At 40.6% G+C, this 21097-nt stretch overlaps 2 protein-coding genes across 2 annotated transcripts in view; one reads left to right on the forward strand and one right to left on the reverse strand.

The window, feature by feature from the left end:
* Positions 1-2343: 2343 nt before the first annotated feature.
* MCM9 (minichromosome maintenance 9 homologous recombination repair factor) overlaps positions 2344-21097 on the reverse strand; it is a 48591-nt gene continuing 29837 nt past the window's right edge. The window contains exons 8-13 of the mRNA XM_041423783.1: positions 16691-16865; positions 14236-14438; positions 12994-13197; positions 11411-11493; positions 6746-6891; positions 2344-4436 (exon numbers count right to left, since the gene is read on the reverse strand). Coding sequence (XP_041279717.1) covers positions 2927-4436; positions 6746-6891; positions 11411-11493; positions 12994-13197; positions 14236-14438; positions 16691-16865 — 2321 coding nt within the window. The 3' untranslated portion in view covers positions 2344-2926. The remainder of the gene's footprint in view (positions 4437-6745; positions 6892-11410; positions 11494-12993; positions 13198-14235; positions 14439-16690; positions 16866-21097) is intronic.
* ASF1A (anti-silencing function 1A histone chaperone) overlaps positions 19809-21097 on the forward strand; it is a 10952-nt gene continuing 9663 nt past the window's right edge. The window contains exon 1 of the mRNA XM_041423785.1: positions 19809-20245. Coding sequence (XP_041279719.1) covers positions 20137-20245 — 109 coding nt within the window. The 5' untranslated portion in view covers positions 19809-20136. The remainder of the gene's footprint in view (positions 20246-21097) is intronic.

Raw genomic sequence — 21097 nt, forward strand, 5'->3', positions numbered from 1 at the left:
TTTTCACACTGCTGGAAAGAACTGAAGGCTGTTTTTGCAAGATGTTTACATGGCAAGTGATTCCTATTCTGGGTTGTTTTGCAAGCTTAAGAACTAGGTATCTGCACCAGAAGTCCCTTAATAGGATGGGCAGGGGAGCTTTGGAGGGAGCTGCACTGACATTGCATGACCAGGCATATATATTCTCCTTCCATGACACAGCCTAATAAAATACAAGTGTATTCAATAATAATTTATTTGATAGACCATAGATTCAGAGAGGAAAGTGATAAAACAGATAATGGCTCAGTGCGTGGCCAGGAAGACAGGCTGGCAGGAAGTGACTCATCTGCCCCTTGACTGCACAAAGCACTCAAAAAGAAAATTCATCTGTAGGTTAGCCCAGCAGACTGTCACTGCCATAGTGCTTTAAATTCTCCAATCACTGGGCTATTGTAGCACTCAAAAAACATTAAAACTTGTGATTATTTGTGGGGGAAGTCGGTTTATAACGGGAAAGGAAAGAAGTTAGCAATGTTCCCTGCCAAAGCACTGAGAGATGGGTTCTGTAGCAATGGCAACAGTGAGGGAGAGAGTAAATCAGCAGCAGGTATCATTTTCTTGTTACTGTGAGCTCCTCATTTATCTTGGAAGCTCCAAATTCATGCTATGAATCAGAAGCAGTACCACAACAGTAGTATTTCAACTGGTCTGGTAAAGAACAATCTCAGCAGTATCTGCTTTTCCAAATTTATTCTTTGGTTACTTACCCCTCACACTTGGGTGAGTAGGACCTGTTTGCAGACAGTTTGGAAAGGCAACAGTACTTTTCCTCCAGCAGTATAGAAAAGATGGGCCTTTCTGCAAGCTCAGTGGAATGTCCCTTTCCCTCCTTTTCTTTGCTTCTAAATGGGAAATATCAAAAACCTCTGCTCAGTAAAGAATCACTGTTCCATTTCATAAAGTAGTACACTGACTATTTCTAATCAGGAGTGTCTGAAAAGTTGCATATTATCCCACAAAAACTAATCACCAGCAAGACACTACCAAAAATGACAAATTCACTCTACCTAAATTCTACAATCTATGTTTGGATTTAGCTGCCTAAAACACATCTAGGTGGCAGATAGTGACCAAACCATGCTCTTTCCAGAAAGATTGGAATGCCTCCAGGGCATTATCAAATTCATCTTAATGTGCTCAAACATATTATTTTGAAGGTTGGAAGCTTGGCTAGTAAAGACAGTAGCTATGTTCTGGCTTTGCACTGGCCAGCCAGTAACACCCACGGAACCCAAAAACTAGGAAAGAGGATTTCTGACTGTAAGAGACCACCATGCAGGCAGCTGATGCAAAAAAATTCAAGTAGGAAGACCATCACAAATGTTCATGGGTCCAGAATTCTTGACCCTTCTTTCAGTGCAGACACAGCATCCCGTAGGATACATCTGATTTCCATGGGCAGTAGGTCATGGGTGCACGTCAACCTCACCCTGGCATAGGTGTGAGGAGGAATATGACAGGGTGGCTCTCTGCTTTCGGAGGGAGGTGGATGAATTCCACTTGTTTTGGTAGATGGCACGTTTCCAGTGGAAGAACTACCACACAATCAATCTGGACAGCAATGTTTCTGTCATTTTGCTGAACTCTGAACAGTAAGCCAACACCGTCCTTAGTGTTCTCACAATTTCCCTGTACCACTCTGGTGTACTTGGGCCTCACACTCCCTCAATTCTCTGAAATTCTGCAGTGTTTTAACTCACTTGGTTTCAAAGGATCTACTTCTAAGCAAATCAAGAGAGAATCAGATCTTTCTGCTAGTAAGTCTCCCAAGGGATTTACTCTGCAGTAAGCAACCACTCTATTCTCTGTTTACCTTGCAGGTAATAACAAGAATATTCTGTGGAGAATTCAAACACAGAAGAAACATACCAGGCAAGTCACTAGAAGAAAATTAAGGCTTGCCTTTCTCTGCAAACATGTAATGCATTAGTAGATTAACTTCCCATTAAACAAATGTAGGACACAAGGTGCAGCATGCTACAGAAGAAAAACTACATATGAGATGCAGTAAAACTCTAATAATAATTAAAATATCCAAGTAAACATTATCTGACTCAGAACTCAGCTACACTAGGGAAGCTCTTCACTGTGCTGCTAGGTTTGAAGTGTAGTTTATCTTCCAGGGCTTAATGCCTGCATTAAAGTTACCCTGGTTACTGACAACTCCCATTCAATCACCTGAAATTCATTGTCTCTGCAGAGGGGAACAGTGTGTTTATTACAGAGTTGGACTTTGATAAAATAACCCAGAATACAGACACAGATATCTGAACCAGTGTATTTAAAACCAAAGGTAAAAAACAGAAACAAAAAGCTCTCAATCTGTGTTTTCAACATCAGCTGTGTGACAAATCAAAGATGAAGCAAAGTTGTCATGATATTCATAATACAGAAACATTTACCATAGCATGATGATAGATCACAATATTGGTAACTATGCTGAGACAAATTGCACATACAGATGAACAAAATATAATGACATAGCTTGAGCGCCATCATTTCTCTAAGTGGCAGTCACTTGGAAGGACAAGCTGAATAATGTGTAGTTCTGAGTGTTACATGAAATAAAGGACAAAGTCAATTAAGAGTGTTTTTCTGCAAGATCATTCACTCTGAACACACCAACATAGCTATTCAAGTCTTTAGGGTTCATCAGTTCAATCAAAACAATGAACTGAGATAAACAGGCAAGAGTTTAGAAAACTAAAATCCAAATCAGGCCTGCAGCACAAGCAGTTCTTGTTTCTGTAAAGTATATAGCCCTTAAAGAAAGATGTTCACAGGTCCAGGATGATTCTCTGAAATGTTTTGAAAACCATGGATACAAATGATAGAAGGGTGAAGATTAAGAACTGCATGTTAAATAACTGGGAGCATAGAAATTTTACGTGCTTGGATTTTTCCTAACCTCTTTATCCCAATCAAAATCTAATGTAGCATCATCCAGCTCTGCTATGGAGAACAGTGATGTTTTTGTGACCACGCTGGCTGTACTAGAATTTCCAAATGCAAAACTCCTCCTTTTGCTAGGATTGCTCACGTGCACCTGCAGCGATGGGCTGTGGCCTTCCTTGCTGGTGACATTCTTAATGGCAGGTGAGGTTTCTGATTTTGCCTCAGGACGTGATACAAAGGAGAATGTGGACAGCTTAGCTAATGTGCTGGAGCGCACCTTCCCGGTGCTTGGACCACCCAGTTTTTCCTCTGCCTCCCTTTTCTTCTCAGTGGGTGGAGGTGACACAGCACCAAAACTGACATCAGAGCGCATTGCTTCAATTTCTCTGATCTCTTTCCCTAAGGCCCGACTCTGCTGCTCTTCTTCCCCTTTATTATCAATTGATCTTTTTTCCAAACCACATTTTCCTAAGCGAGTCAATGTCATCTTGCTTTTCTCAGGTGGGCAGCATTCTTCTGGAAGCTGCTCTCCCTGGAGCTGCTCTCCTGGCTTAAAAATAGTTTCACTTGGAAAATGAGAAAATTCTTCATTTGTCTTCTCTGGAGAATGACCAAGCTTTGTCCTTGGTCTGAAAGAAAATTTAGCTAGTTTAGCAGCTGGGGGACTTTCACTTCCTTGCTCATGGGAACTGACTACCTTTGTTTCCTTCACTACTTGATCTTTACTTCTTTTTCTTATGGAAACTGCTGTACTTTTTGCTGCTACTGCTATGCTGTTCTCTTCTCCTAGCACAGAATCTGCATCACTTGAGAGATCTGGCAGACCAGAGGCAGGTAATACTGAAGGAAGGGCCTTTGCCTCGGGGTCCTGTGTACTTGTAAAGAATCCATATGACTTCTCCCTGTGCAGCCTCTTCCAGCTTCTAGAAGCATGTTGTCTAATAACTGAATCCTGCACACTAGCACTTGGTGCTGGGTCTGCAATATTGTCATCTGAAGAAGAATAGTTGCGTTCTTCAGTCCTTTTCCTCCTTAACTTGGAAACGTTGTCCTTTTGTTTCAGAGGAGCATGCAGATCCACAGCTGCTGGTGACTCTCTTATTCCATTTTGCTTCCTTGGTATTGAAGCAGAGCTGTCTTCAGAACCTGAAGTTTTTGAAGCCAAATTATTTGGAGATATCTTGGGCACATGAGACTTCCTCTGAGAATTTTCTTCAGCATCAATGCTGCTCTCTTCCATGCTGTCAAACCATGCCAGGCTGCTTGCATTTTTGTCATTACCATGTGCTGGGTTGCACAAAGGTTCTAGATGAATATTCTCTTCACAGCTGCCTTCAAGCAAAGGTGTCTGTGGCCCAGAGTTATCCCCGTCTTGATTTGAAGGTTCTGACTGAGACCTTTGCTTTGACTGCCCAAAGGCATCCTCATTTGAGCACCTTATGGTAGGATTGGAATTTGTTTCTTCAGGATGCTGCTGGCATGAATTTTCCATTTGCAATCTACACATTGGAAAAAAACACAATAGTAAATAAATTTTCTTCCTTTTTCTTTCCTCATTGCATTAGTGATACGTAATATGCATGACTGGTGGAAAGCTACAAATAATGTAGGTCACGAAAGTACATTATTAAGTTTCACATACAGCTCTGAAAGCTGGTATTGCAGTCTGTGATCTTTCAGCACCTTTGACAGTAAGTGGCAGAATTTAGTGTCCCCAATAGAAGGCAGGCAGATGGAAAGAGAAAGCAACCACCTAAACTGCATTTCCTTGGGAAACCAAACAGAAAAAAATAAAAATGAAACAAATAGCTTTGCACTACTTACAATCATTGCTAGAATCCCATACAGGTTTCACACATTCTGTAAGTCTACCTTCTAGAACAGGAACCTAATTAAATCTTATCCTGAGACAGGTAAAGTCTCACATGAGTTACTGGAGTAGAAAACCTGGGTATTACGTGGAACAGTGGTTGTTTTTGGATTTCCCTCACAATCGCTACTCTCAACACGTCAAAAACATGATAGAATGAAAGCATCTCAAATCACTTACAAATCTTAATTACCACTGTCTTTGGCTAACAGTATTATCAGGGCCCTCCAAAACTAGAGGTGCTTGAGTGAGAGTTCCCTCCAATCTCAGAATAGCTGATGTTCTGTCTATTGTACCTAAACATGTATTTTCCAAGGCAGACAGCAATCTGGTTTTTGCTAAACAGCTTCTCTGCTCTAAGAGAGATACAACACTATACAGACATGTATAGACATGTTTAGAATAATTACTGTAATTGTTTACTAACATGTATATTCTTAAATTTTTAAATGGAAGGTGGCAGAAATTATATGACTCATCAGGAAGGGATGAGATATATGATACATGCTTGTTTTATTGAAATACAGTTTAGGGGGAATGCATGGAACAAGTCTTGCAATAGAGGATAGTTTGTTTTAAAGAGGACATGCATTTAACATTCCCTAGGCTGCTTAAGAGAGGGAAGAGGAAATCAGCTTAATTTGCAGCAGAGGCCATTTGGTGGGATATTGGGAAAACCTTTATGGGCATTGGGTGGAGCAATCATGGAAGAGACTACAGAATGGCAACACAAAATCCTCATCATTAGAAGGCTTCAGAGCAGATAATGTGAGCTCCTGCCAGGAGGGTCAAACGCAGCCTTGATCCTCTCTTTGTATTTGATCTCCCATCCCATCCTGCATTTCTATGACCCCTATGAATTACCTCTGTTTTAAAACTAGCTTTTGTATGTCTGTTGAAGATATCTCACTTTCATCTGTTTCTGTTGACTCTGTGGTTAACATATCATTACTATAAGTTACAAAATAAGTTTCAAAAATATTCAACGGAAAAGTGAATTCTGCCAGCTGTTTCCATTAATTTCAACAAAATTAATATTTTATCTTCCTTTAATGGTAAGAAAAAACAAGTTTCTTTAAAGCCTAATCTCATTTCAGGAAGAAAATGTGGGGAGTTTTTGTTTGTTAGTTTTTTGGGTTTTTAGTGTTTTTTTGTTTGTTTGGTTTTTTTTTTTTTTTTTTTTTTTTTTTTTTTTTTTTTGGGGGGGGTTTGGGTTTTTTTTTTTTTGGTTTTTTTTGTTTTTTTTTTTTTTTTTTTTTTTTTTTTTTTTTTTTTGTTTTTTTTTTTTTTTTTGGGGGGGGGGTTGGGTTTTTTTGTTTGTTTGTTTGTTTTTTGTTTTTTTTGTAGTTTTATTTCCTTCCAATTCTAGGGTTTTTTTCTCAGGTTAAAAGCTAAAAGTTTTCATTAAAAGTTTCCTTTTAATAACAACAAATATCTTTCCCAAAGGTTATTGCAGTGAGCTGAAAACTAGAGATGTAACAGTGAAAATTCCAGCATGTAAAAAAGAAAAATCACCCAAAAGAACAGAACTTTGATTCAGGCTTACATTTTCTATTAACAGAAAGAGAAGGATCCTGACAAGCCCAATACAAAAGGTGGCTTAAAAAATCATGAAGCAAATCTGCTGTATTTTACCAAACAAGTAGCAAAAAGTTATATAAAATTATTTGCTCAGCTACAGAACCTAGTATTTTGACTCTAAGAAGCACTTTTGAAACTTATGAGTATAATATTAAGATATGAGTTGGGAACTCATTAAAATATTTGTAAATTCTATAACCCAGAGGTAAAAGTGATCTTGTGACAATCTCTGAGTGCTACTTTAAAACAATCTCCCTGATTATCCATGTCCTCTAAAGAAGGAGTCCCTTGTAGATATTATTGTGAAACAAATTCTGTTTCCCTTCTGCATTAGTTTGTTATTTTGTGTATTACAACCTGTCAAGTCTTTGTAGCTCTTTGTGCAGAAGATCTTTCAGCTCCAGCCGCTCCAATATGATTTCACACTGCGTTCGGTATTGCTCCATTGGATTTTCTGGAAATGAAGTGTGTAAGGCATTGATGCCTCCAAGAAGTGCACCCCCCTATGGCACCAAGGAGATAAAAAAAAATAAAAATAGGAAACTACCTTTATTATTAAGCACCAAATTTAAACAAGAGAGACATGTTATTCTCTCTTAGATATTTTAAAGCTTAAGGCAGCAAATATTTTCTAACTGTATCTATACAAATAATTCTATTAGATCTGCTCACATGGTCAAAATTGCTCATAAACATAAAGCAATTACATGATCAAGACTGCAGTTAACTCATACTTGTTTATTTTTATTGAAATACGGAATGGGACGTCCACCTAAAGCTTGAGAATATCATGACTGAAAATTAAAAGTAAGAATGAAGATCTTTTCCAAATATGTTGTGAAAATTGTGCTCATGTGAGGATTTTTTTATCTGAAGAAGTTTTGACTGCTAGAAGTTTTCATTAGCTTTGCCTAATTTCTTAAAGGAAAAGACCTGGATATTAAGACTTATCAACACAGGGTAAATTATTGGGCAGAAATATTTCTGAATAGCATTTTAAGAATAACTTACTACTTGTGAATAATTCCAGTGAATTGTAAGTGATTTTAATGTGGGACAATTTTTGCTGTACCTTGTAAAAATGAAGTTCGTTTTTATTGGGAACAGAGCATCTGCACAGTGATTTGTTCCACAACAAATAATCTAGAATAGCTCTGTAGTTAATTGTTCTTTGGAAAAAAACACCTCACCCCACAAACCCTATATTTTGCCACAGATTAGTTAAGACTGACCATTCCTGTCTAATGTAGAAAGCTCAGTACAACTAATGAACAAGATGTGTATCAAGTGCCATGGGCACAACAATAAAAGTCACTGAAGTCTCTAGATCCAGAAATTGCTACCTATGGCATCACATGGATTACACATCTTCAATTGTGGTAATTTCCAGTTCTTCCATTTTGCAATGTTAAAATATTACATTAAAAAAATTACACTGAAAACCATTACTCTGTGGCTAATTAAAGCTCTCTAAAACTACAGCATGCTAAAATTAAGGCTGTCCATGCAACCTTTAATGCATCCCACTGAAGTTACCACTTGGGGGTTTTTTTCAGCCATCACTTCAGAAACATGATACATTTGTTCCACATAGAAGCACTAGTCTCTTGGCATGGAAAAGGCTAAAGCAGAATCCACCTGCTGCATTTTCTTCAGGAAGGTTCATAGGGAATGAGGCAGGGACTCAGGCTCTTGGTTAGAACAATAAAAAGCAGACAAGGAGGACCAGATTCTGATGGTTCCAGTTCTTGTGATTCAGAAAGAGCCACGAAAAGAAAGAAATCTCTAAGTGAGATCCTGACGTGGTATGTGCACAGAAGGAAATTATGGACAACAGGAAATGTGCTCAAACACTCAAAGTGCTACTACTCTGAAACTGGGTCTCTCAGGGGTATGATCTAGTGGACAATTTCTTCTGGACTGTACATAATTCAGCTCCAGATCAGACGAGTAGCACCATCTCATAGCTTCGCAAGGACTGTGTTAAGATAGGTGAATCGGTATTTCTGAAATATTCAAGGCCACTGGAGATGAATTCCAAGAAAAATACGTTAAGAATTGAGAATATTACCTTTACAACAGCAGGTAATAAACAAAATATTGAGCAAAATGCTGACAAAAGATAGTTGCTTTCAGGCTGAGTACTGTCAACATGTGACCTAAGGACCCAGAAAAAAAAAAGAGGACTATGTGGTTGTATATCCTGAGATATACAGCCATGGGCTACAATAATGTCTTGCCTTCACTGGCATTTCAGTCCTTGGCTTGGCCATCACAAGGAGTTTCTTTTAAATACTCTGTGTGCATGTGAAATTCTAAGTGAATTTAAGACATTTGTGAAGCTCAATTCCTGTGCTGCAGCTCATGTCTCTGAGATACCTGCCCCTCTGAGATTCTGAGATATCATTTTGAGTAGGGGAAGGAAACCATATGACAAAACCACTGCAAACTGAGGGCAGAGGATCTTAAACAGAGAAAGTATTACAGGAAAAGTTAGTGGAAAGGAAAGGTGTAAAATGCTTAGGGATGGAAAGACAAATTATAAAAAGGAGTAAAAGGAGAGGGATTGGAAAGAGAATAAACCAAGGATGCAAACATGACCAAGAGAAGGAGGGAGATGATGCTAGCAAGAGAAAATGATGCAAAGAAAAGATCAAGCCAGGGGGGTTGGAACATGCTCACAAAAACAAAATAGGAAAGAGAAATATAAAGGTGAAGTAGAGGGCCAAACAAAACAAAAACTACAGTGAAGTTGGTTGATGATGAAAATGTGATATTCTTCCTTCCCAACAGAGGTCACAAGGAATACCCAGTCACAGAAGAACTGTGAACTTCAATTTTATACTGGCAGGAACATGACTTATTGTAGAAGTTGCAAAGACAGCATCAAAGAGGGAGTTTGCTGAGCTAAAAGGTGGCAGCCAGTCCTTCCAGAATAATACTGGCACTTCCCCATTTACAACTTCATTCTAGAGACTGACAATTAATCAGCAAACACAGGATGTATCTGTACAAAATGTTGTGGTTTTTTTTTTTTTTCTAGAGAAGGAATCTGTTTCTGAAAATAAACTTTTGCATACTATTTCTATCTTTTTTTAATAAAACAAATAAACCACTTCCTTCAAAAATAAACTACTTGAGTGATTATTTATACTTATCAGGAGGAAAGTAAAATCTGACCTTAAATAGCAAAGCTCAAATTTGCATTTTCCTAGCAAAAACGAACATGTTTGCCTACTTGCTCATACGAAGCTGAGAGTGGAACAAAGATGGCAAGCATACCAAGTACCCCCAGGTAATCTTCTGCAGTCATAAGTCAGGCAAACTTCTCACTGACTCTTATTAGACAAAAACTTGTTACACAATGTAGTGGGTTGACCCTGGCCAGGTCAACCTGCAGCCCTTGAGTGCAGGACAGTATAAAAATGAAATGGTGACCCACAGTTAATACAATTCTTTTACATTTACTTGTGCTGATCAGGTAGAGAGAGACACACAGGGGATACATTTGTTATTATTATTATTATTATTATTATTATTATTATTATTATATACATAGGTTTAACTTTTTGATGTTACAAAAAGAAAAAAAAATCAGTATTTCAGAATTCTTATATTCAAAACCATATTAATTTGAAACCATCGTCCAATCAATTTTCCATCCAGTTAATTACAGGTTTAATTACAGCTAATGAAGAGTAATGTGGTATCTTCTGCAGTTTCAACAGCTTCATATTTTAACTTTGATGCAGTGCTGTCATTGCAGAGCTGAGTTCTTCAAAACAGTGCAAGATGAAGTGCAGCAGACAGTGAAATAATTTTCCTACTTAATAAGGTCAGGCCCTGTAGTAATTTTGAGATAAATTCCATTTGCAACGTTGTGCAATAGATTATCTGTGGCACAAACTGCAATTAGTCTCTCAACCCTCACTGAAAGGACAAGGGAGACCACAAGTGCTCTACCTTCTGAAGAGCTTTGACTCCAAAAAAAGGAGCATATCTACTTCCACAAAGGCCTTTCAGGCCTATTGAACTAATAGGTGCTCTGTAAAACTGTTTTTATTTGAAACTATTTAAATCAACCTACACAGGAACATAGGAAATGCCATTTTGGATCAGGCCAGCCAGCTGAGTAGCTGAGTACATCGTCTCTGAGAGAGCCAAACCCAAACATTTCAGATGTGCTAAAAACCCCATGCATAAAACTTTGGATAATCTGCTTATGGTAATTTTTGTCCTACTCCAAAGCCTGAAGATTTATTTATCTTAAAAATCTTCTGTCTGAAGTAAGTGTGTCTATATAATTTTCCATATTTCTACTAAAACCCCCTTCTTCAGATTCACATTTATTTTACTAATTCTAAATGTGCTGCTTTTTCAACATCCTAATAATAATATAACAGTAAACTAAAATCTAACCCTTCACATTTTTTCAATGCTTTTTTGCATAGAAACATTACGTAAATCCATGTGATAATTGGAATGCAAGATTTCTAGACCAACCAAAGTTTTGGAATTTTAAGATTTATAAGAATAAAATTTGTCTTCTAAATATTCCAAGTTTTACTATTACTACCAACATAGTTTAAAAATATTTAATGGCAAAATAATTTGTAGGTCTAGGAAACTGTTTGAACTTGCTCCAAAGAATTATTTGATTCTCTCATACCTAATTAATGAGTGACTGTACAACATCACGGAAGAAAAACCTGCCTCAAAATGTCTTTAAAATGTAGACTACCAAAGCCAACAGTATGCCAAAACTTTACTTAGACTGCATAGTGTTTAAAAAAGGTAGCAGGCCTTTATCCTACTCCAGATTTTTCAGTATAATCTCTTTTTAAGAATTTTAACAATCAAGATGGACTAGAAAAGACTTGTCAAAGTCTCTGATTGCCTACTTTGCATGAATCCATAGAATCCTTTCCAAAGAGAAGAAGGGAGCTGGCACATGTCTATATGTAAAACTGAATCCCTTAAATGTGGTATTGCAGCAATGGCAATGTCTGCAAGAAACCTTACCTGCATAGAAGATTCCATCACTGACACTACAGTTACAGCATCTTCCAAAGTCACAGTATCCCTAAACATCAACCGGGCATGAGCTATCAAAAATAAATGGGTGCAAGTGTTACCAAAGTCAAAAAACAATTTTTTTTTGTATTTTTACTAGAAGGAACAAGATATTTCTTCAAATCTCTTCAGCCCTCAAACATTCATGTATGGGCATAACTTAAAAATAAATACAATGATTTTTATTTCAATGTCCATTTCAACAGAGACCGGAAGGATTAGTTTTTCTAGTGAACAACAGGGTGCATTTTCAAATTGCAGTTACAGTGACAAAATAAAGATGCTTAAAATTCTGCAGTTAAAAAATGAAAAGTGTTGGATATCACATCAAATAGTGCAATATGAAATATCCTTATCTACGTAGGCACATGTCATCACCACAGAGTAAAAAATAAGGTCTAATTTTCATCACAGGTCAGAAAAAAATGTATTTCTCTGCCTGGTCTGTGTCAGAGATTTGGTATTATTTAAAATGCTTTTCTCTACAATAGCTTTATTTTCTTTCTTCCCTCTCTTTCATCAGTCAGCAAAATAAAAGTGATTTTTGTAAATAGATATAATGCAAATAATCTACCACATGAAGCCTTTTTCCTAATTGGCCATGGAAGAACAGTCGGTTCTTATTCAGCAATAGAAAGACAGGTTTGTTAATAGCATCTAAATAATACTTTGAAAGAAAAAAGTCCTACTAAAAGCCCCAGTCTGATGAACTGATAAGAAGGGAAGAAACACTGAATGGGAAAACTACATGTGAATCTTGAAAAGTTAGGAATGTCTTTCACTTAAATGGAGAAGGTCTTTCCCTCAAAATAGAGAACAAAACACAAACATCTAAAGTAGGAGGTGCTACACTGCCATTTATGCTTGCTATACAAAATAAAGTACATTATTTTAAATTCATCCTGAAAATATTTGATATGCCATTTTAGAAAATGAAACCATTTTATAAAATAAAATAAGCAGAGACTTACTGCTTCCTTTGAGTCCTTTCTTATAAATGAAATATGACTTGAACTCAGAGTTGGAAATTTTTGAGTTGTATGGCAAAATATGGGCTTGACTACTAATACTTCAAGAAACAAAAAATATGTTATATTTTATGTGATATTAATTTTAGGATTATTAATACTTAAAAAATACCCTTATTTTGTTATATTAATTTCAGAGTAGAAGCAAATATTTGACTCAAATGAAGCCAAGCAAATGCTGAGATTGTCTCCTATAAAGAAACATAATTTCTGAGATTTTTCTCTTGAATGTGACTTTTTCCAGAGGTTTTAATATTTATTGAATACATGAGAATATCAAAATTAAAAATGGTTTTGATAGTCTAAATGTAACACCCTTTCTCACACTCAAAATCTCCAACCCTGAGGCTTTTTAGATGAGGAGGACAAAACAAGATCATACAAGAATCACTTATCCCCACTTCCACAGAAAAGCTGCTACTCTGCTTACACTATAATTATAATGTTCTATTCCTTTCATAAAGGTTAATTGTTAGCCTAAAAATAAAAATGCCAAGGCCCTACCTTCTGCAAGGCGTATCAGGCTCTCCAGCAGGCGGATGGTGGTGCGGGCAGCGTTCCTGCAGTCACTCTGACGCTGCATCTGATAGTAGCGAACAAGGATCAGGTTGCTCTCATCAGACAATTTTGGCTGTATGCTTTTTATAAGGCAGAAGTAGGTCTTCATCCTTTCCATGCTCCAGAGCTTTTCTGATTGGCTTGGGCAGCCTGCATTACAACACCCTTGTCAGTAATTCTATAACAAGACACCAAGCTTCTTCCTAAGAACGCCTGCTAAATAGACAGTTGACTATGAAAGACACATTACTGTACTATTGGGGCACACTGGCTGTCTGTACACTAGTCCTCAAGGCCTTGGTTAAATTCCAGTGCAGAATTTTACACACCATCCCATCCCTCCACTATCAAAATCCACGGTAAAGCCACCAGTAATTTCTAGAGAACTGCTGTGGGCCTCACTGCCCACCAGATGGTACAGGCAGTGCCAAGTGCTCAGGAACTCCCTAAAATGAAAGATGCTACACAAATGTATGCACTTCCTCTGGCTGTTTTACCTCCTCTGTTGGAGCCAAGAGCTACCTGCCATATTCTGAACATTTTTTGTAGGGAAATATTTTGGAAAGGAAAGGAAGCTAGCTGAAGAAATTCCCTCTAACCACTTCTTCTGTAAAGGGGATCAAAGCCATGCTCCGTGATGAGGATGGGGAAGGGGCTGGTCAAAATCAAATCACACTGCCCTCCCTCATTCCAGAGGACAAAGTTCCACATGGGGAATGCTATTGCTCATTCTTTGAGTCCTGCAGCACATGCATCTCTGATCTGTTCTGCCTGAATTAAGTTTCTAATTAACAGCAAGGCATATAGAATCTGCAGATCAAACACTGTAAAGGTGTGAGATGGAAACAATCCACTTACTGAGCAGCCTGGGCTGAAATCTCTTACAAATGATCCCAGAGTAAAAGTAGAGGGTTCTCAGCTCACCCCTCTTAATTAATTAGTCATCTACTTGAAGAACAACCATACAGCAGAAAACCACCATGACAAAAATGTAAACACTGATTCATTTGAAAGATTCAAGAATAGCAAACTAAACAATGGATGAAAATAAAGAAAAAAAAACCCCACAAACCAAAAAAACTCCAAACAAACAAGCAACAAAAACAGAAACCAACCAACAAAAATCTCCCACCCTCAAAAAACCCCAACCCAACAAAACACCTTATGATTTAGAAAGACTCCTCTTACCTTTATTCTGCAAGATGAAGGATGAAATTATGTGGTCCCATTCCTCATTCTTTGTATCTAACAATACCAAAACCAGGTCAAATCTGCTCAGCAGGGGACTGCCAAGAGCTATGTTGACAGAGACAGACTCATTGGGGTCATAATGGCCTTTAGGGTTTGTTGCTGCCAGGATAGTTGTCCTCGTGCTAAGCTTGCACACCAAGCTAGAGAAAGGTATGGTGAACATTATGGTTGAATTAAATTGGATAGGAGAAAGGATTTCAAAGTGTTTAAAAACTTTTGTGGTTTTATCCTATAAAGAGCACATCTTATCTTGAAAAACCATAACAGCTAAATAATGTACACAATTATTGTATTAGTATTTATTACATGTACAGCATTCTTCAGTCAGATAACAGCAACTAGACAGACAGTGATCTGGATACCAAAAGGCACCAATCAACATTGCCACAAAATAATCTCTGTATATAGCTAGATCCTTAAATAGTGAAAACCAACACTACTTTTCAGAAATAAATATTACATTGCAGGATTGTACAATATGCAAACACTTTTGAATGCTGGAAAGCAACACTTTTGCTTAATTCACATTTTAAGAGAGCAAAATAAAATGTGATATAAATGTATGCTTTATTTCTGTGTATAAACAAGAATATGAACGCAAGTTAGCAGTGATGGCAGCCATACTAACTGAAACAGCCATTTTCTACTCTTAACCATGATGTCCTAGCATGTGCTTGTAGATGTGGGGAGAGATTATTTTTGCTTTAGTAGTCCAAATGCACTCCTTTTGGGTAAGGCAGCAGCAGAAGCATTCTAACTTTGATTTGTCAGTGAGCTATTTCTAGTCAGCTCCCGAGTAACTGCTGCCTCACGTCCAAAGTTCTTCTGTAACTGAGAGGAAGGACCACAGATCTTCCACTAGCTTATACCCAGCAGGAAAAAAAACAACTTATTCTCCCATGCACCAAAATAAGACCTAAATTAACAAGGTGCTGAACCTATGTGTGCTAAGTTACTATTCAAAAAATCCTCATTATATGTAGTCTTTAAAAGTGAGCAACTGGGCATCTATGTGCAAGTTAGCAAACTGTGTTTGAGTCTATCAAATCTAAACAACTGCAACAAGGAACTCAGCTGAAATATGTCCCTGCCTTACTAAGGAGACAGGACCATATTGATCCCAAGTATTTGTGCCCAGCTGGCAAAGGCTGGTAATTACCCAGGTGAGGGCAACATGACCCTGAGATTAGCTCAGTTGTAAGAGCATGGTGCTAAAACCACCAAAGTTGTGGGTTTAATCCCCACACAGGCCATTCACTTAAGTATTGGATCTGATGATCCTTGTCGGTTCCTTTCAACTCAGAATATTCTGTGATTATTTGTCTGCTGTCTGATGAAGAAGATGGAGATGCTCAGAATAAGGGAAGGATATGATCACTTAGAGAAGTCAAGATGCAACTGGAGCAAGAGCTGAGTGGAAGGTGACAAGAAGGAATGTGGAAAGGGTGGTGCCTTTTGAGTAGCAGAAATTTCAGAAATACCAGCCAGGAAATAATTTGGGCCTGAATAAGAGCTGCATATTACTGACAAATTGAAATATGAGCTCAAAGATCCAAGTGGTGGGCAGGGGTAGTGGGGGGATAGCAGATTTGAACACACACTACTTTGAAAAAAGAAAGGGAGGAATTTAAAGTAAGCAGGAGTTTATATTTATGCCACACCCAACATATAAAATTCAGCAGCCTGCAAATCTCTTGGAAAATACAGCAGCCTCGAAATCTCCTGATGTGCTTTGGTTACTAAGCAATATTACTGGATTTTACAGGACAGGAGGACACAGCCTCAAGCTGTGCCGAGAGAGGTCCAGGCTGGACATCAGGAAGAATTTCTTCACTGAAAAAGTGACTGCCCAGGGAGGTGGTGGAGTCACCATCCCTGAAGGTGTTCAAGAATTGACCGGACATGGCACTTAGTGCCGTGGTCTAGTTGACAGGGTGGTGATCAGTCATAGGCTGGACTTGATGATCTTTGAGGTCTTTTCCAAACTTAATGACTCTGTGATTTTGTGGTTTTGGAAAAATGAAGCTCCACTCTCTGAGTTGCAACAAAAAAAGTCACAAAACCTCTCATTTCACATAGGATTATTACAGCCACTTGCAGCAAAGGGCAAGAAAAAGGATGCCAAGTCTTTGTAGAAAAGTGCCCTGGCCTATAGCAGTAGATTAAAAACCCAGCAGTGAAGAGGGTATGTATTTATTCTGATTGCTTGCAGCCTCTGGTCCAGTGCACTGTCCTTTGAAATGCTGACTCGTATAGTTTAGGAATATTGATGACAACAAAACTATTGCATACAGTGAAGAAAACAGATATATTTAATCAGCATCCCTCCAACATGTAAGTACAAGAGAAAAATCTCATGTTGTTTTCTCACATGTGCTAACATGCCACTTACCCTGCCTTTGCAACACTGATGGTTTGTTGCTCCATTGCCTCGTGGATACTGGTTCTGTCATGTTCCTTGATACTATTGAACTCATCAATGCAACAGAGGCCTCCATCTGCAAGCACCAGTGCTCCAGCTTCCAAATTCCACTCCCCAAATTCCTTCACAGCAGTCACTGTCAAACCTGAAGAATCAAATACTTCAGTCAGTCTCTTCCCTAAAATGCAGGAGTAAACTTGAGGGAAAGAAAGGGACCCAGCACAGCGGCTTGAGCCATGGACAGAGGGCAAACCAGCAGGAAAGCTCCATCATATACTTCTACCACATAACTCACTTCACAGCTACCAGCAAGCAATCCCACTAGTGTTGGGGTAGGCTAGCCTGGAGCTATGGAGCAGATTCTGTTAAGCTTCCCATGCTTGGACTGTGACTTGTCTTAGAACTTTGTTAAATGAACAAAAGAGATTAGTGTATTAAGACTAGATCTGGCAGATCATACTGAAAATTGGGGCAAAGGCAAAGATTGCAAAATCATGGAACAGACCCATTCAGGACTCCACATCAACTCCTAAAATGGACAGAAATTTTGGAGCTGCAAATCAAAGCTTGGGTAAAAAAATAAAATTAAATTGTCATTTAGCTCATGGCCCCAGAAAGTAAAATTCTTCCCTTAAACTAAGGAAATTAAATTTCTTTATGAGTTTTTGGTTTCCTCTAAGCATTAAGAAAAAATGAAAATCCAAAGATGACCAAGGGTGAAATAAAAGGAAGAAATTAAAAAAAAAAAATAAAAGTTTTTCAGTAAATCTACATATGATAAAATACTGGGTGGATAGCCAGGCAAAACTCCTGCATAATGGTGGAAACGACCACTCATTAGCAAGTATGTGCAGCTCCCTCCAATCCTATTCCCTATTTCCCTGCTTCTTTATTTTTAGCCCTTCTTTTCCATTCCAGTGTTCAGCTCAGAATATCCTCGTAGTTTACAAGCTGCAACCAGCCTCAAATCCCCTGGAATTCTATGGCAAAGCCTGCACAAGAATCCCCCCTGCCTCACCATTTGGCTCAAGGCTGCAAAGACCTTCTCATCACTGTGCAGCCCACCACAGTACCTATTTGTTTGCAAATGACCAGCAAAAAGTTACTGGAACTAAATGCTTCCTGATAACATAATATGTACTTCAACTTGTAGTAAGGAATTCGCTCCACCGTGTCCAGTCTTTCTTGGTTTTCCTGGACTGTGTGCCGAGTGCCGTGGGCAATCAATCACACAGCAAATTACAGAAACACAGAGTACTAGGCAGTACGACAGCCTGGCCATGCATTTATTTCTGAATATCCTGTGGTGGGGGTACACAACTTGCACCCCGGAGCCATGGGCACTTTCTGCTCTCGCCCTGAGCCGTGAGGGCCGTCACTGGCAGTGCAGTGTCACTCTGCTCCTCGCTGTCCCCTGTGAATGGCAGCCATGAGATGGCCTCTGCTGCAGGCTCCTGCCGCCACACAGGATGGCTTCCCCGGCTGCACACAGGGCCCTCTCACCGGCAATGCTGCTGCACAGGCAAAATGTACCACACAGGATGGCTTCCCCTGCTGCACACAGGGCCCTCTCTCACCGGCAATGCTGCTGCACAGGCAAAATGTCCTGTCTCGTAGCACTTCAGGGCACCCAAGCATTCTACAGATAGAGGAAGGGGATGGCTTCCTGACAGCAGGGTCTTGTGACAGGCACGCTTGGTTCCCGGCCAGCCCCTCTCGGGTGGCCTCTCCAGCAGCCCTCAGGGTGGTGCAGGCAGCCCGTCCCAGCCGGGGCACCCAGTGCCCACCAGCAAAGCTGGCTGTGCTCAGGGGCTCCCCAGCCAGCAAGGTGCCGAATCCCAGCACGGATATCCCTTGCCAGCGGCCAAGAGGTCACTGCCGTGGGCTGCAGGCTTGGGCTCAGAGCCTGGAACCACTGCCCAGGCCCAGTGCCCTGAGCTGGGGGTGCTCCTGGCACCCAGACCCCACCAGCACCCAGCACAATCAGCACAGAAACAGGAAGATAAAAACCCACCAAACAAAGCGTAACAAAAACCCAAAGGGCTGAAATGGCCCCAAACTGAAAGTGCCCCTCCGCACCTGATGGAGACCCGCAGGCAAGGTTGTTTAGCCTGTGAATCACTGCTTTCATTCTTGTTAGGGGATGCTGAAAGCTTAATGCACCTTCCTACTTGATTAGACTCGTTTTGTGCATTCTGACAGCAAAAGTGCTTGTTCTGGGAGGTGTTGGGAACAATTTCATCATGAGTGCTGGCCTGAGAGTAGTTTTTCACTCTTCCCAAGCAGCCAGCATTACAGTTGCTGTTTATACAATACTGCACAATCTTAGCATACAAAAAACCCATTTAGGATTCTTTTAAACACTTCTGAATCTTCCCTTTTATAAATAAGGTTAAACAAAACTTTAAAATGAGGTCTAGTTGCAAGCAGTTTTTTGTTTTGTTGAGATACAGTGCTTCTTTAATGTTTTGTCTAAATTGAATGGACAAGAGATTATGTTTTGTCCCTGTTCTACCCATGGTTCTAATTTAGTTATGGTATTTTGCCCTACTATTCTTCCAGCCTCAACTTTCAGCTTAGGGCACTTTCCAAGCTGGATGTGGTCTTACATTGTTTACAATGAACATTTTCAAAGGAAATTAATTTCTTCTTCAGCTCATAGGGTTCATAACTTTATATACAATATACTGACAAACGATGTATCTTCTATATATGAATCTAAACCTTATCAATTTTAATAAGAGTTATTGTGGTAAGCAGGATAAACACAGTCCCATAAGCTATATGCCAGCAACTGAAATAAAGTCGCATCTTAGGATTTAATTTTTTCCTTTTAAATAAAATCATTGCAAGGCAACAGCTTTCGAATTAAGGCAGAGTCCCTCTTGGTGATGAATGGAGAGACGACTAATTGCGTGATAAGATCTTTCCTCCTGATTTTTCCCCTTGCTCGCATTTTAATGCACACAGAAGAAAGGAAAACAAATAATAAGAAAAAAAAACTAAAATAAGAAGAAAAGATATAAGCTCTCATTCCTTTTCCTAGAAATCAGAGAAGCAGATGTTCCGCGCGCCCCTCAAGCTCGCCCGGATCATCTCCGGTGCCCGCCGTGCCCGCGGAGGGAGGGCCCTCGCCCGGCGAGTGGCCAATCCGGGCGGGCGCTGGCGGCGAGCAGGGGCAGAATGGGCTGTAGTTGAGCGAAATAGGGAAAGCGGCGAACAGTGTGGAGCGTTCCCGGTGTAAATAAAAGGGGGGGCGCAAAAAAAAAAAAAAAAAAAAGTTTGTGGAAGTCGCCGCCCTGCAGCCTCGCTCGGGCAGCGGCGCGGGGGCTTGTGCGGTGCGGGAGCCCGGCACGGAGGACTTTAGTGCGCGGCGTTAACACGCTCTGCCTATTGTTTGTGTTTTTTTCCAAAATATGGCAAAGGTTCAGGTGAACAATGTAGTGGTGTTGGATAATCCTTCTCCTTTCTACAATCCTTTCCAGTTCGAAATCACATTCGAGTGCATAGAGGACCTGTCTGAAGGTGAGTAGAATTTTTCTCCCCGATACGGATTTTGCAACCCCGGGCTCTGAGCTCGGGGCATTTAAGGCTTAAACTTTGCACAGGCCTGCGCCTACAATTTAGCAGTCTTTCCACCTCGGCCGCATCGCCGTGCCGAGAAGAGGGGATGTGCCGGCCGGGCGAGGGGATGTGCCGCTCCCGCCGAGCCCGGCGCCGGGGAAAGTTGGCGGTGTCCGCCCGCTCTGGGCGCCGAGCCGGGCCCGCCGCCTCTCCCCGCCATCGGCGAGGCGGCGAGCTGCCTCAAGTTGCGAGGAACTTGTTAGAGTGGAGGTAGCCATGTTGCCAGCTTTGTGTGTGCGTGGGGGGAGCGAGCGGGAGACAGGAGGGTTGAACCGGGCTCGGCGGCCGCGCATCCCCGCGGGCACACGGGATGCTGCGTGTTTAGCCCCGGCGGTACTCGGAGCGCGGAAAACGCTCCGCGGGGATGCGTTTCAATGGCCTCGTGCTCCATTTTAATACTAAAAAAAAAAAAAAAAAAAAAAATTAAAAAATTAAAAATCACGGTGGGAGGCAGGGGCGGGCTGACTGGCTGGCCCCGCATGCCGGCAGCAGGCAGCCGCGGAAGGTGCGCGAGGTCGGGGGCACGGCTCGGAGGGGAGCGCTAGCTGCGGGAGCCCCCGCCTGGGGGGAGGGGGCCGCCCGCCTGCCACTATTTTTGGAAGTCACTCGAAAGTTACCGGCAGCCGCCAGCGGGTGGGGGATGGCCCCGGCCTTGCCGCCACACGGGGACCCCCGTCCTGAGCCGGGGCCGCCGCCGCGCTCCCGCCTTTCCCCCCGAGTCGGGCGGGCCGCGAGCCGCCCTCGCCCCGGCCG

Source organism: Onychostruthus taczanowskii, unplaced genomic scaffold, assembly GCF_017590055.1.
Source record: "Onychostruthus taczanowskii isolate IOZ18803 unplaced genomic scaffold, ASM1759005v1 scaffold8, whole genome shotgun sequence".
NCBI lineage: Eukaryota > Metazoa > Chordata > Aves > Passeriformes > Passeridae > Onychostruthus > Onychostruthus taczanowskii.